The sequence below is a fragment of the Daktulosphaira vitifoliae genome, unplaced genomic scaffold (genome assembly GCF_025091365.1).
Source record: "Daktulosphaira vitifoliae isolate Bord-2020 unplaced genomic scaffold, ASM2509136v1 Scaffold_5, whole genome shotgun sequence".
NCBI lineage: Eukaryota > Metazoa > Arthropoda > Insecta > Hemiptera > Phylloxeridae > Daktulosphaira > Daktulosphaira vitifoliae.
In genome coordinates, this window is record NW_026099576.1 from 2,012,702 (window position 1) to 2,029,499 (window position 16,798).

General features: G+C 24.6%; 1 protein-coding gene across 4 annotated transcripts in view; it reads right to left on the reverse strand.

Annotated features, from left to right (window-relative positions):
• LOC126908335 (poly(U)-binding-splicing factor half pint) overlaps positions 1-16,398 on the reverse strand; it is a 23,581-nt gene extending 7,183 nt beyond the window's left edge. The window contains exons 1-8 of one of the 4 annotated variants that reach the window (XM_050690310.1): positions 16,157-16,398; positions 12,686-12,809; positions 7,169-7,234; positions 5,675-5,879; positions 3,411-3,627; positions 3,009-3,335; positions 2,651-2,924; positions 1,015-1,277 (exon numbers count right to left, since the gene is read on the reverse strand). In XM_050690310.1, coding sequence (XP_050546267.1) covers positions 1,015-1,277; positions 2,651-2,924; positions 3,009-3,335; positions 3,411-3,627; positions 5,675-5,879; positions 7,169-7,234; positions 12,686-12,809; positions 16,157-16,180 — 1,500 coding nt within the window. In that variant the 5' untranslated portion in view covers positions 16,181-16,398. Of the gene's footprint in view, positions 1-1,014; positions 1,278-2,650; positions 2,925-3,008; positions 3,336-3,410; positions 3,628-5,674; positions 5,880-7,168; positions 7,235-7,581; positions 7,837-12,685; positions 12,810-14,308; positions 14,328-16,156 lie in introns of those variants that run through there. The other 3 variants (XM_050690311.1, XM_050690312.1, XM_050690313.1) reach the window with 3 other exon arrangements.
• Between the last annotated feature and the right edge of the window lie 400 nt (positions 16,399-16,798).

The following is a 16,798-nucleotide window of genomic DNA, read 5'->3' on the forward strand; positions in this document are numbered from 1 at the left end:
AATTTTTAAGGGTAATGTCTTCAACTAGATACAATTTGTGATCTTTTGACGTATTGTTAAAAGAAATCGGTCCAGTGAGAGCTGAGAAAAAGTAGTGACAGACACAAAAAAAAAAAATAATAAAAAAAATAAACACATCATGGTAAAATTAATACCTTCTCAGCTTCGCATCGAAGCTAAAACAAAGTTGACACCCTTACCAGACATAAGGGATGAACTTAAAAAGTATTACATAGTTAATAATTCAAGAATAATGTGTAACTAAAGATAATAATAAAAAATTTTTTTTTTTAATTATTATTATTCTGCTGTAAGTAATTGAGTGGGTTATGATAAAAAAATCACCTTGTATATTAGTAATAAGTAAAAGTAAGAGTTTATAATTATTTAAAGTGGCTTATCACAATTTTTGTATTTAAATAGTGACAGTATAACTATGTTAACTTTAGGTACAATATAACAGTAGCAATAAATCGAAACTCAATAGATTTTCACATTTGTTATTTCTTTTTTTATATAGTAGATATATAAATAAATAAAAACTATGAAAATATTGAAGTTTTATTATTTAACAAATATTTTAGCTTTGTTGCAAATCTGATGAGGTATTTTATGAATGTGTGCACTTATCTTTCACTATTTTAATAAATTGAAAATTAGAGAGCTCGTTAGAATCGAGGAATTAAGAATTACTAAAATATTAATAAAGAATTAAAAATCTAGATTGAAAACATTGTTTTTGTAGATAATAACTTAAGTTTAAGTTGAAATAAAATTAATTTTTTTCTATATTGGAATCAAAATTTTGAAAAAACGCTTACTTCAATTTGTCTTATAACCATTAATACTTAACTGCAGTTAGAATTTCATAGTAAAAATTTCAATAAACAAAATTTTTTCTAGTTTATTTTAATTAACTACAATAAAAAATATGTATGTTTGCAAAATTGAGAAAAAGAAAATCCAATTATATAATGATTCCTTTTAAGACTTTCTAAAAATCTAATGTTTTACCTCTGTTTTTCTCATTAATTTCTGCATTACAAGATGCCTAGCACTCTGTCCTTTAATTGACATGTTTTCTTGTTGTTGAAGAGTTTGTGGTTCTGTCTCTTCAAGTAATTTTTTTTGTAATTCCTCTTGTTTTTTTTGCTGATCAGCACGTTTTTGTGCATCTACTGTTATACTTGACACTAGTGGAGCAGCTAATTGTGTAGGATTCACAATTGTTGGAGGAGGAATGGAATGTTGCATAACTGGACTTAATCCAGTATTCACTATATAAAATAAAAATATTGTTTTAATGATTAAATATTAAATTTAAGAGTATCACAGTCGATAGATCTACAAGGTAAGTCAAAATACAGAATAAACAAAAATCCACTGCTACTATACTTATTATACTTTATATAACTTTTGATGGGATTTTAAGCATATGTAGTAATTTAGAGAGTAATTTAACTGCAGATTTTTTTAATTTTTTTTTTATCCAAAACTGAAAAATTAGACCTCAAATGAAAATTCTACAATAATCCCTAATTATTACATCCTTAAATGTAAAAATAATTAATATTAAGAAATTTCACACATTTTTCAAATAAGTCAGAAAAAAAGGTCAAAGATTAATTTTAGGAAAATTCAAGTAAAAATTACTTTTACACAATAGAGAACAGTACAATAAAAATTTAAAGAGTTAAAAAAGGTGTCCTTTAACTAGGCTGACCTCAAACTAAATTTTGTTATATTAATTTTTATTAATAATAATTATCATTATTGAATTTAAATCAGATAGATGTGTTATTATTAAATAAGTTTAAGGATGAAATGAATTTTAATATCTTAGAATAACCTATATAAAATAGTATTCTTTTTAAGAATATGAAATCAATGACACCAAAATGATATAGAAAAAAAGTCACATACAAATTTGTTTTAAAATCAGTAACAACATAAAATATATTTGTTCTTTAAAGGTAGAAAAATGTCACTGAAATTGATGTAATATTTAAAGATATTTTTTTGAAAATTTTATATTTTAATGTTATTTTTATTGAAATGTTTTTCTTAAATTATCAGTCATGAAATACTCTTATGTTAATTCCTTATACCTTATTAGGGTATCATTTTATATATATCAACGGAACCAAATAATCAGCTTATTTATTAGATAATAATCTAATTAAGCAAATTATGGGTGAATAAGTTAACAAATTTTGGATCACAAATTCAGAATTTATTAACAATTTTAGGTAAAGAGTGAGTGCTGCTATTTTTATAACTAGACATTATTTTCCTCATTCCTACCGATTATGTATGCTAATTATGTGTTGAATTTTTTAATAGTGCATACAATTTTTTTTTAATTCACCTAAACAGTGATACAAAGTAAAAAATTGTTTAATATGTAAAATAAAAAAGTTAAATATCTCTATAATAGTTTTGATATGTAGTAGTCAATGATTGTCAAAGCTTTAATTTGTAAGTAAAAAAAAATATGAATAATAATCAGTATTAGGTTTTTCTAAATTAAGAAATCTACCTAATACAACTTTAATTTAACTAGTGACCCATAATGGATACATAGGTTAACCCTATTTTATTAACAAAGAAGTTTAATACCAAAATTATATTATTTTCTCCTATAAATTACCTGGTATAATTGGTACTGGAGCTCTTATTTGTTGAGGAATAGCTATTCCTGGGGGTGGTATATTAGCAGCGGGTAGAGTAGGAGTTATACCCAAAGTTGTTGGCAATTGTTGCAATCCTGGTAAAACAGTAGATTGAGCTCCTAGTTGAGAACTCAATTTGCTTAAACCTAACACAGCATTTGTAGCAACAGCATCCATAGCTTGTATTTTTGCTGTGGCTGCTGCGGCTGCTACTGCAGCAGCTGTAGGCATGTGACTTGATGAAGAAGGACCCTATATTAGAGAACAGAATAATATTGTATTATAATGAAACAAATAAAATATGAAATAGTAAAAGTACATTAATTTGTAACATACATGAAGTGCATTTGGAGGAGTTATAGCACGGCCAACTCTTAGATATTGACCACCTAAATCAAAAAGGTTCATTGACGATATTGCTTCAATAGCAGCCTGACGACCTTCATACTCTATAAACCCATATCCTCTATGTCTATTAGGTGTACTTCCTTGGGCAAGTTTACATGTTCTTATAGGACCAAATGCTTCAAAGACACTTTTAATATCATCTTCAGTTAAATCTGGATGTATAGATGCTACATAAATACGATTATATTGTTTAGCTTCTTCTTGAATTTCATCAATAACTGACTGAGCTTGTGGCATGTTACTTGGTCGACCAACCTGAATAAAAATTAAATTTTTATTTTTTAAAGTACTAAATAATTATGAATTATATTTCAGAACAAATGTACTTACTACTTTAATATTTCGACCACCGAGCATAACTCCATTCATTTGTTCTAGGGCAAGCTGAGCAGCTTCAGGAATTTCATATTCAACAAAAGCAAAACCTTTATGTTTTTGTGTAATTGGATCCCATGACATATTTATAGATTTTATACACCCAAATGGTGAGAAAGCTTGTTTTATTGAATCTTCTTTTAGTTCAAAACTTATACTACCAACGTAAACTCTATAATTAAAATAATTAAGAATACAATAAATAATGCAGTGGTCCTACCTATTATCAATTTTACTGTTATAAAACATTAATTTATATTTTAAAAAATAATTGTAATATTTTAAGTTCAATTATAATTATACATCTAGGAGTAGATACGCACTTCAATTAAAGAAATAGAACTCCAAACTTAGAATATTATATATTTTGTTAAAAATAATGAAGGAAAGTTAATTTAGCACCCCAAAATTTTATTTCAAATGTGCTTATAGTTATAATAAACTATTAAATAAATAATTTTATTTTTAATAAGAAATAATACTGAACTTTGCAATTAATCTATAATAAATGTTTTCAGAATGTTAGCATTTTTGAGAAAATTGTATGAAAATGCCAAAAAGGATACGCCAATGAGAAATCTATCCTAATCCTTTTCCATTTGACTTCGCTAGTATCCACCTCCATACCCCCTTATAATCTTCTACCCATCAAATTTTACAAATAAATATTAATTAATACTAATAGAAGTAGAACAGTGATGTCTTCAGAACACTCATTTTATTTGAAATTTTTTAAAAATAGTGTATTTTTGTAAATAAAAAACCCAGCACAGGGGGGTTGCGGCACAATGGTAACGTAGCATAGTTGGATCAAGTATAATGATATCTGACAGTGATTAAAATCACTATCATAAAAAACGCTTTGATGCAAAGCTTAAGATAGAGTTCAATTTAAAAAAAATGGTGGATTATTCCAAAAGCTACATGATCTGCTATTTCCTTATTAATATCCTGATTAAGATAAAATATGTCGAATGAAAAAGGGATATAAATATTATTTCTCATAAAAAAATTGTGTTGATCCATACACTTTTCAATAAGTTTTAGCATTATAAAGTTAAAAATATAAAAAATAAAATCTAGAATTTTCACACAAAAATAACATTCTGTAGCCATTTTCACGGTGAAGACAAAATAAAGTCCGAAATTTTTTTTTTCCATAATAAAATACATTACATTAGCTTTAATTTAAGATACATATAAAAGTGTCAGATTTTCCGGAACACTTTCAAAAGTTAAGTTGAAAAAGTTGTACTTTCTATACGCATTTTTCAGATTTGAACTCCCCGTATATAAGGAAATATTCTGATTTAAAAAAAAAGTATATCGAATGAAAGATGTATATAAATACTACTTCTCATGAAAAAATTGTATTGATACATACATTTTTTAAAAAGTTATAGCATTTTAAAGTAAAAAATGTAAAATATAATATCGAGAATTTTATATATAAGATATATATAAGAGTTTTAAACTTTCCGGAACACTTTGAAAAGTTTAGTTAAAAAGTCAATTTTTTGTGAAAAAGTTGTCATTTTAAATCCCCCCTGTGGGTAGGTAAAGGGTCAAATTTATAAAAAAAATATACCAAATGATAGGTAGACATCAAGTATCTATAAAAAAAAAATTAAATTGATTTGTTCATTTTTGAAAAAGTTATGGCAATTTTAAGTAAAAAAAATTGAAAAAATTTCGAAAATTAGCGATTTTTAAATTTGTATTTTTTTTTTGAGATTTCCCCCATTTACGGGAAAAGAGGGAAATTTTTTCAATTTTTGTGTGTAATGTCTTCGACTAGATACAATTTGTAATCTTTTAACATATCGTTGAAAGAAATCGGTTCGGTGAGATCTGAGAAAAAATGATAACAGAAAAAAAAACACATCATAGTAAAATCAATACCTTCTCAGCTTCGCATCAAAGCTAAAAACAATTTGTTGGTAATATAATACATATAATACAAATGAAATATTCTAGTTGTATGAATTTTTGTCCTAATCATATAAGTTTTAAGTGACTGACAATGTCCAAAATAATTATATAAACACTTGAACACCATAATTAACAGAAACAGTCAGATCTTATCAGCTAATAATAGATCATGGATTGGGAAACATATTATCTGTTTGATAATAGTCTCAACCAATATCTTATTTTAGAATCCATCATTCTGTTTCTTTTTAAGGTAATAAAAATTTAGCAAGATATTTTAATTTTACCTGCACATTAGTATTAAAGCTTGATGTCGATGAAATGATTTTGCTTGTTGTTGCTGATGGGCAAGAGTCTGTTTCATGAGTACCATCTTAATACTTTGTTCCATGGCATATTTTTTTGCTTTAGCTACAGCTTCAGTTTGTTCACTATTTAACTTAATTAATGGTGCAGCTAGTGCACCTAATATTCCAAGTCTTGAACCAGGTCCTATAATATTAAAATAATTTGAGAAAAATTTTCAAGTAGACAATTTTTATTATTTTCATAATATCTTGAGGTGCTTTTTACATTAATTTTCACATTTTTATTTTAATTAAAGCGATTTGAGTAGTTAACTAACACAATCTTATGCTTTATATACTAAAATTATTAAAATTAAATATCTATAGTAACTAATAATTATTTTTTTAATATATATATAGAAGTGTAATATAGATATAATTAATCATTGTTTTATAAAAAACATAAAAAAATATTTGCTTGAAGTGCTTGAGGATATATCCTCAAGCACTTCAAGCAACAAGACATCCATGAAAGTTTTAACACATTCATAAAAAAATGTTACATCTTTAAAAAAATTTAAACCATCAATAATTATAATTGAAACAGTTACTGTTTAAAGTTTGTACAATTGTTACATTATTTAAAATTTATCATGTGAATTTTTCTTTCAAAAGCTTACAATAAGTTGATAACAATAAACACAGCTAAAAAATTGAATTTCAGGAGCCTCTGGTAAAAATAAAATGTGGTCTAATAACACAATTTTTTTAACATAACTAAAATAGATACTCTAAAAAAACTTATCAATGAGTAAAATTTAGTCTTCCATTATTAAAATTTAAGAATTCCAATTGTTAGGATAGCCTTGTAAAAAAATATTATTCTTATTGCTATTTTTGTTATTGGGGTACAGATAATGATAAAGTAAAATACGGAAAGTTCAAAAATCACTATATCTAGATTATAAACAAATTTTTTAATGATTTTACTAACTTTTAGAATCATTTCAAATACTCTCAACAAGGCTTTTATAGGATGTTATTGACAATCCCTGTTAACAACAATAATCTGCATATTCATGCAGATTTTCTTGTATGTAAAGAAATTATTAGCTCACATATTTATACTTTCAAACTATTACTTTTACAATTATAGTCATATTATTTATGTCAACTTAATAGAATATTGATACATTTTAAAGAATATCTAGCAGGTTATTTGTATTAATAAAAATGAGTTTTTCTTTTTTGAGAACAATCAATTTATTTATTTTTCTAAGCTAATGAACCACCATTGTCATCTAGAACGCTCTCGGATTTGTAGATAATTTTTTTTCCTCATTATTAAAAAAAATCAGTGATATAACTAGAAAAGCTCTACCTAAAGAAATTGGATAAGAGTTGTAAAACATTTATATATTTTCCAAAATAATATTTAAGGAAATTTTGATTTTTTGACTTATAATTTGTCTTAAAATATTCAAAAATAATTACCTGAAATAAGTGTTCCAACTTGATTGAAATCATAAGGTGCAGTAGTAAACGCTGAAACTCCATTGACTGAAAGTAAATAATTCAATATTAATAAATTATATCATATTGTCAAATGTTCAAGGTTTAACAACAATAAAAAAAACAATATTTCATAAAAATGGGTAAATTATCTGTAATTAAATAAAAAAAATTAATAATATATATCATTAGAGCTAATGTAACAGATTGAAAATATAATAGCTTTTTTTTTTTTTTTTTACTCAAATTGAATACAACAAAAATTTACACTTAATTCTCGATTTATTTAACTTACATTTAAAAATATAATTTAGACTGTTACATAAACTAATTAAATTATTTAATAAAACTTTGTATTCCATTAAAAACAAAGTTTTTGAATTAAAATATAATACCTATACATAAATAATATCAGAAGAAAAAAATCTTCTTGGTTATATATATGAAATTTAATTACACCATATAAATGAGCAAACATTGTTTTTCCATTGGAGAGACAACCATGATGGGTAGTAGGCCTGACTTGCTCAGGTGCTGTACTTGCTAGTAGAGGGATATTGGTCTGGAGACAACACAGAAGAACACGACAAAAACAAAAACAAACCAAAATAAAATACAAAGTATTTAAGTGTTTTATATCTCCTAATTTAGTGGTTTATACTTACAACTCTTTCTAACAACCACAGGCCTATACAATGGACCAACATTTTGATAGTTACCTCCAAAACTGAAATCAATTGATCCAAAAAAAAGTTTTCTTTGAATATATTTATAGAAAGTTTACCTACAATTACTATAAATAAGAGAAGTTTAAAACTAAATACATTGAATGAATTAGTTCCTAAAAATCGAAATTTTTGAAATAATTTTTACACAGGGCATATTTAATTGATTTTTCTACACTATGTAGAGTAAATAGTATGAAATTTAAAGTTAAAAATAAATAATTATATTATGTATGAAATTTATAAAATAAGTGTACTTCCTTGTTTCAATACATGTTTTGTACTATATAAACACAGTACATATATTTAAATAAACATATCCAAGCACGTAGCCAAAAACATCTTATTTGGGAGGTAACAACTATTAGTCTATGTATTGGTTTCCAATAAATATTTTTAGGAGAATTCTCCTTCATTCTTCAGATATTTTTTTCAAAAAGTTTCAAAGAGTTTTTGAATTTAAACTTAAAAGTTTTAAATTTTAAAAATATATCTTCATTGATCTTATGAATTAGATATTTTTCAACATTATCAATGCCTACATTTATGTTTTAATAAAAACAATTAAATTTAAATTTGAATGTGGGTCTTACCCAACCAGACTTCTCTTTAGCTACGTATCTGAATTTATTATGAAATTAGTTGCAGTATTTTAAAATAGAAAATGACATGTCAATAATAATTTTTGAACCAATACTTTGAAAAATATTAACATTTTTATATCCAAGCAAGAGAGGTGCCCATGAAATGTCTAATGATAAAAATAGTCATATCCATGTCACATCTCTAGCCTAAATTTTAAAATGTTATTAACTTCAAGAATATTGAGACAAAAGTTATTATTGAACAGTGATTTTCTTAATTAGATAATTTTCTATTTTATAAGCTAGCTAAATACAAAAGTTACCACTAAAACAATAAAGTTAACACCCTTATGAGGTATAAGGAATGAACACAATAAATACTTCATAATTGATAAATCAAGATAAATATGTAACATGATACGACCAAAAAAATATCTACAAAATTATTTCTATTTTATAAATAACTTAGTAGGTTTCGATATACAAATCACTTATATAAATTTTTTATACTGAAAATTGTAGTTGTTTTCATTTAAATTTTTTATAATTTTAAAATACTATTTTTAACTTAAATAAAATGTAGTTTTTTTATTTATTATGACAGCCTATACATTATTTATCATGGTTTATTGCCAATGTATATTTTAATCTGATTTTTATGATAGCAAAGAAAAATAATGACTTCTGTTAAAATAGTTAAATAACAATATAAATTTGGCATAAAATCACTTAACTTTGAAAAGTTGTAACAGACAAACGGTTTATTTATAATATGATAGAAAAAAAAAAATTACAAACAATTTTGTTCTTAAAATTGCTTTTTTCCAATTAACCGTTTGTCTACCCTACATTTGAATGTAGGTAGAATTGAATTGATTAAAAACTTTAGCTGTAGTGATAAATTACATAAAATTAACATATTGAATGTTGGATACACTATAACCAACCTTTTACATTTGATATGAACTTAATTTATCACTAACAGAGAAACACAAGGTTTACGTGATTTGTTTTTGATACTAGTTCATGTTGAATCATGGTTTACAGCAACTTTGGCAGTTGCATCACCATGATATAAATTCTATTAAAAAGTTGTATAGATTAATAACCAAAGAAATATTCAGAGTTGTGCTTTATACAATAAATTTATTTAGATTTATAATTAATAATTTATTAATTGGCCATAAAATAATAAATCTATCTAGTATAATTATAGTATTTGGCATAAAAAGTTGACTTTTAATTTTTTTTTTTAAAGTATAAAAGTTTTCCAAAGAATAAAATAGAAATAAACAAAATCAGTTGTAACATATTTTTAAGACTTTTACATGTTTTTTACTGTAAGTAGTGTTTTTGTGGGTTATTTATTGAGAAAAATAAAATTAAAGCTATTTTTTTTTCAATTTCTTGTAAATTTTCTTTTACTTGAGTTTTACTTTCATAATTCTAAGTTAAGCAAAAAAAAGGTTGTAAGACATAGATCAGTTATTTCTATTAAACTTTCTTCTTCAACTTAACTTATTAGTCTAGGGGCACAGGTTAATCAAAACGGATCAGTCCCAAATTTTCCAAAGGTCATTTCTTTGAGCATTGAAAAAAAATTAAGGCATAGCATAAAAAAAAAAAAGACATAAAAGAAAATCTACACACAGACTTATGTATGTATAATATTCCGAACATTAATTTGAATAATAATAATAAACAAACTGTTCATAATTTTTTACTTATTTTTAATGTAATTAGTTAAATTATTTAATGTCTTATTAGACATTTCAGACATTTTTAATATAAAATTATTAATATTTAATAGATTACTGCTACTAAGTCTACATTATTAATTTACTAGTTCACAAGTGCACATATTAAATTATTATTTTTACATAGTTATAAAATCTATAAGTATTTAAAAAGGATACATTTAAGTATTATTCTTATTTTTGAATGAGTTTAAAAAGGTATATCAAGATAGTAATTTAGTACGTTGAGTAAGTATAAATTTTAAGTAATTATGTAGGCTTAACATAGTAATAGATATTTTAAGAATCTCTATTGAATTATGAACTGAACCCATAATAATCTACTATACATTTTTTATAACATTTATTTTGTTTATTTATAAGTTTCTACAACTAATTTTTATTAAACCTACCATATATTCTATAATAAATATGACAAATTTAAAAAATGCTTTTAAAAACTATATAATTTTATCCTAAAATGATCAGGTTATTTTAATAACAATTTAAATAATTTAAAAACAATATTAAGTATTAGTATTAGTAAAACTATAGTTAACTATTTAACTAGTTATTGATCACTTGACTTTGTCACCTTAAGATACTGAACACTTTAATTTTATTGCATACTTTTTATAACTAACTGAACTTCTATATCTAAACTCTTAAAATTTTACATAATAATTAAAAAAACAGCACAGTGGGGTCGTGGTATAGTTGGGTCCAGTATAGATGATATCTGACAGTGATTAAAATCACTATCATAAAAAACGCTTCGATGCAAATCTGTAGATAGTGTTTAATTAAAAAAAAAAAAATTTGTTAAAATAGCATATTTTTGAATATGGTAGCCATTTGCACATAGAAGATAGGTCGTCGGGACAAATTTTTTTTTTCATTTTATAGTACATAAAATAAGCTTTAATTTGATATATGTTTAAAGGACACAGTATTTCCGGAACATTTTCAAAAATTAAGTTGAAAAAGTTGTATTTTGTAAAAATTTTTACTATTTTAAATCCCCCCAGTGAGCAGAATAAGTGTTAGATTTTCAAAAAAAATTATATCAAATGAAAGAGAAATATCTAAGGTTTCAATACAAAAAAATATTATTTTTGTTTGTTCATTTTTGAAAAANTATATCAAATGAAAGGGAAATATCTAAGGTTTCAATACAAAAAAATATTATTTTTATTTGTTCATTTTTGAAAAAGTTATGGCAGTTTTAAGTACAAAAAACATCCCGATAAAAGGTGATTTTTATCGCAAACATTACATTTTTTTTTAATTTTCGACAGCCATTTGCTCATAGAAGATAAGATGTCGGGACATATTTTTTTTTTTCATTTGATAGTATATAACATAACCTTTGATTTGATGTATGTTTAAAGGACGCAGTATTTCCGGAACATTTTCAAAAGTTCAGTTGAAAAAGATCTATGTTTTTTTCAATATTTCAAGTTTTGGACGCCCCCTATATAAGGGGAAATTGTCCAATTTTAATAAAAAGTATGTCAAATGAAAGATGTACTTATAATGTATTTAGAAAAAAAAAATTTGTGCTGATATATACATTTTTCAAAAAGTTATAGCATTTTTAAGTTGAAAATTTAAAATCGAAAATCGAAAATTTTAACACAAAAATAGTGTTTTTTTAACTACGGCAGCCGTTTAAATGTAGAAGAAAAGGAGTAGAGACAAATTTTTTTTTTCATTTTATAGTACATAAAAAAAGCTTTAATTTGATATATGTTTGAAGGACGCAGTATTTCCGGAACATTTTCAAAAAATAAGTTGAATTTTTGTAAAAAAGTTGCTATTTTAAATCCCCCCAATTAGAAGGTTAAGTGATAGATTTTCAAAAAAATGACATCAAATGAAAGATAAATATCTAAGGCTTTAGTATAAAAAAAAATTATGTTGATTTGTTGATTTTTCAAAAAGTTATGGAAGGTTTAAAAAAAAAAAGTGAAAAAATTTCGAAAATTAGCGATTTTTAAATTTGTAATTTTTTTGGATATTTCCCCCATTTGCGGGGAACGAGAGAATTTTTTTCAATTTTTGAGGGTAATGTCTTCGACTAGATACGATTTGTGATCTTTTGACGTATCATTGAAAGAAATCGGTTCGGTGAGAGCTGAGAAAAAGTGGTAACAGACAAAAAAAAAAAAAAAAAAACACATCATAGTAAAATTAATACCTTCTTCGCTTCGCATCGAAGCTAAAATTATTATTATTAGTTTTATTACAAATTTTGCTTTAATAATTTGTAATACTAAATTGTTTTAAAACAATTAATTAAGATTAAACATAAAATTATTTAAAAAAACTTTTTTGCTATAAACACATTTAATTAAAAATTTTTTTTATAAATATGTTCTATTTTAGTTAAATTGCTAAAAAAATTAAATAAATAATTGCGTAAAAATTAATATTTCAATATAATTTAAATACCTTCAAGCTTTGTTATTTTTGATAAGGATTCACTTTCTGTACCATTAGTCATGATTGTAGCAGGTATAGCGGATTGACAATTGGAATCAGCAGTTGACAATATAGTAGTAACAGATTGTTGTGACTGTAAGATAAAAATTTTTTTAATAAGAATTTATTATTTGAAAATTTGAAGCAGTAGGACCAGAGGAAGTGCCAGTAGTAGTATGGAAAATATTAGATGGTGTTGACATAAGGTAGTTGAAAGATCTTTTAAATAAAATCTTATTAGAAGGGAAAATCCCAAATGATTGTAGAAATAGTATTGTGATACCAATATTTACAGGTAAAGGAGACATACAGGAGTGTGGAAATTTTATAAGCATAAAGCTTATGTGTCATAGTATAAATATTTGGAAAAAGGCAATAGATAAGAGAATAAGAAATGAGACATTGGTATCTCAAAACCTGTATAATTTTATGACTGGTAAGTCAACCATGGAGACATTATTTTGTGCAAGGCAACTAATAGTAAAGTTTAGGGAAAAGAAGAAAAATTTGTGTATGGTATTTATAGATTTGGAGAAAGCGTATGATAGAGTACCGAGAGAGGTTTTAAAGTGGGCATTAATGAGAAAAGGAGTTCCGTAAAGGTACATTAATATAATAGAAGATATGTATTATGGTACTTGTACCATGGTAAAAAGCATAGGAGGAGTAACAGAAGGTGTCAGGGTAAAAGTAGGAGTGCACCAAGGTTCTGCTTTAAGCTTTTACTTATTTTCTATAGTGATAAATGAAATTACTAGTGAAATATAAGAAGAGGTGCCGTATTGCATGGTGTTTGCTGACGATATAGTGTTAATATAAGAAAATTAATCAAAGGCTAGAGGTGTGAAAATCAAAGAAATATTTGGGATTAAGGCGAGGGAAAAAGAAGAAGAATTTCAATTAGAGATTCATTTGTGTTTTATCATAAATAAATCCCATCCTTCAAGATTATGTTATGAGGCATAAAGCATTATTTTCTGAATTAAAATTTTCCTTCGATTTCTTTTGAGACTTTTCAAATACAATTTGAGTTTTCCCATATATTTAACATGTAAAAACTACAGATCTCTCTACAAATATCAATCACAATATCATTTTTTAAGATACAAAATTTATATTAAACTTATTTTAAAGTTAATAAAATTTTCATGACTTCAATTTGAAAAATTGTTTAATTGAATTCAGTGTAACGAATACTTTCACTGAAAAAAGCAGTGAAAGTGAATAAACACGAAACGACAAAATAAAAAGTGTTATGTTTTCCAAATGTATCGTCTACTTTATTAGATTTTCATAAAATTATTTAAAATTTTTAATTGAAAAAATGTTTAATAAGATGAATGATTTTACAGATTACATCTACTAAAGTAAAAAATGTGAACTGAGTCATTTGTATTGTACGATAGTGGAAATAATGATTTTGAATATATAATAATTTTGCAGAAAAAGAAATTAGATTACTTGCATAAAGCAGTACCAAAATTTATGATGGAATTTTTAGAATTTTATTCAGACAGTTAATGCAACTGTACACAATTTATGGTATTAACATTAGTATATATTTTGGCAGTTTGTAGAATTGAACATACTTACAATATAATCTATCATGAATTAAAAATTGCCGAGTTGCATTTAAAGGTAACTTAAATCCACAATATGCAGCAAGTGATTTTGACTACGCTAATATTAATGTATTGAGAAACTCTTTTAATGAAACCAAAGTAGTAAGATGTTTGTTTTATTTTGGACAATCAATATAGTGACAAATTATCCATCGAGAACTAAGAAAGCAATACTTCAATCAACTACAATAAACCAAGCATAAGTATTAATTTATTAGAATTGATGGAATTGTCTTTCATAAAACTACAAGATTTAATTGAAACATTCGATATTTTAATGGAAAACTAGTACTATCAACTAGTAGATTGATGAGTTTGCCAATTATATTAAAGTTATATATATTGGAGGAAAGTGGGCTCATAGTACCTATACCATTTTAATTTCAGAAAATATAAAATGTGTATAATGTAAGTCATTGCTTCAGTGGCGTAATTGAGGTCTATTATAAGAGAACATATAAATAAGTGTACCTCTTATATATTCCACTTCATATAATCCAAATTATTGTTATATTCAATATTAGAGTTTACACGTTTTTTTATTTGAACTGTTTTATTTAAAAATGACTGGTTGATAACAAATTATGACTCATTGTATTGAAAGCTATAATTATTTTAAATTATAGGGTGGAGGTGAGGTGCAGGTTATGTTAATTTTTTTTTAATCATAACACTTTTTCTATAATATTTCAAAATATTAATAATATCCGAAGTACTATTACAAAAATTATTATCAACCAGTTATTTTTTTAATCAGATTGTTTTTTATTTGGTAAGAAAATTAAATATGTATGGTGTCATTAAAAAAAATAAAGTTCCCACCCTTAAGGTATAAATTAAAAAAACAATTAATAGTTGACGTATCAAAAAATAAATGAAACTAAAAAATACCAAAAAATAATTTTCTCAACATAATTATTTTAAGAGAAATTAAGTTGCTAATATAAAAAGAATTACTGTGTATAACAGAATATTATAAAAACAATTAGATTTAAAGCATTTTATAAAATTTCTATTTATTAATAAGGTAAGTGCAGGTAATAAATCTTAGCTTGTATTAGGCTTTGACTTATAATGTTTAGCTAGGCCAAATATAAGCTAAGCCTTAATAGGTAGAAAGTAAAATTTCATTAATTTTTCAAAAAATATTTTCTTTTCAGTTTTATAAAAATGTGTTTTTTTAATACAATTCAGTATGCCAATTCATCATGAATTCATAGAAATGATAATATTACTGTTAATAATGTAAATTGCACATTTATCATTTAAATTCATAAAAAATATGAATTTTATCTGTAAAAACAAATAACATTCATTATGTTGATCAAATATGAATGATTTACCATGTTTCCCTCAGTGACACATCATTTTATCAACTTATACAAAAGTGTATCTGAATCATAACTATAGGTGTACAGTAACCTAATGGTAAGTTTGTCTTTATGACGCTACAAGTCACAGGTTATAATCTCTTTTTTCACATGATTTCTAGTAAACTTTTTATGTCTATTCGTGTTGATGTCTTTATTTATTATTTTAACAATTTATTAATGTGCATTATAAGAAATAAAATATGCATTATCACTAGAATAACATAATATATAAATAATGCAAATTATGAAATTAATAAATTAAGTTTATTTAATACTTAAGTAAGTGATATATAAATGAGATGTATACCAAAAAGTTTTATTTTAAGAACAATTTAACGCAACTCAAATTGCATCATATAGAGAATTTTATTCAATTATTTTTTTTTTATTTTCCATAGATTGGTGAACTTTGAATGTCACCTAAATAATAAAAAATACAAACTTACACAACTTAAACCTCCATTCATCATGTTATTTTTCAAGAAAAAAACACTATTAGTTTTTAAAATAATTTTAATAATCTTATCTGGATGTCCTATTAAAATAATTATACAAAGAAACAGAAAAATACTAGAATCACTTTACAAAATAAAACCGCACTCGTAAACAAACAAAAATTCCACTTAGACAGCAACTAAATAGTTTCTTGAAAATGAGGCCTGACAATCGCTAGATGAGATAATTCCCTATTATGTTAATCGTAATCTTAAATTTTCTACAAAGTTAATGGTTGTGGTTAACTATACTGTTTAGAACATGGTAATCTATAAAATAAAAGATTAACAAAGATTGAATATTAAGACCACGGTAAAAGTCAGTTTTACAGTGTTGCCAAAAAAAAAAACACAGATTAAATGAAATCATGTAACGAAGTCTGCTATAAAATTTTGAATAGCGAATCGTAATAAGTAAAATCTTATTACAGTGCCGCCATTTTTAGAATGCAATATTATATTATTGTGCTATTATTTTACGACATTAAGTTCGATGCGAAGTTGAAAAGGTATTAATTTTATGATTTTTTTTTAGCTTCGATGCGAAGCTGAGAAGATATTGGTTTTACTAAGATGTGTTTTTTTTTTTTTTTT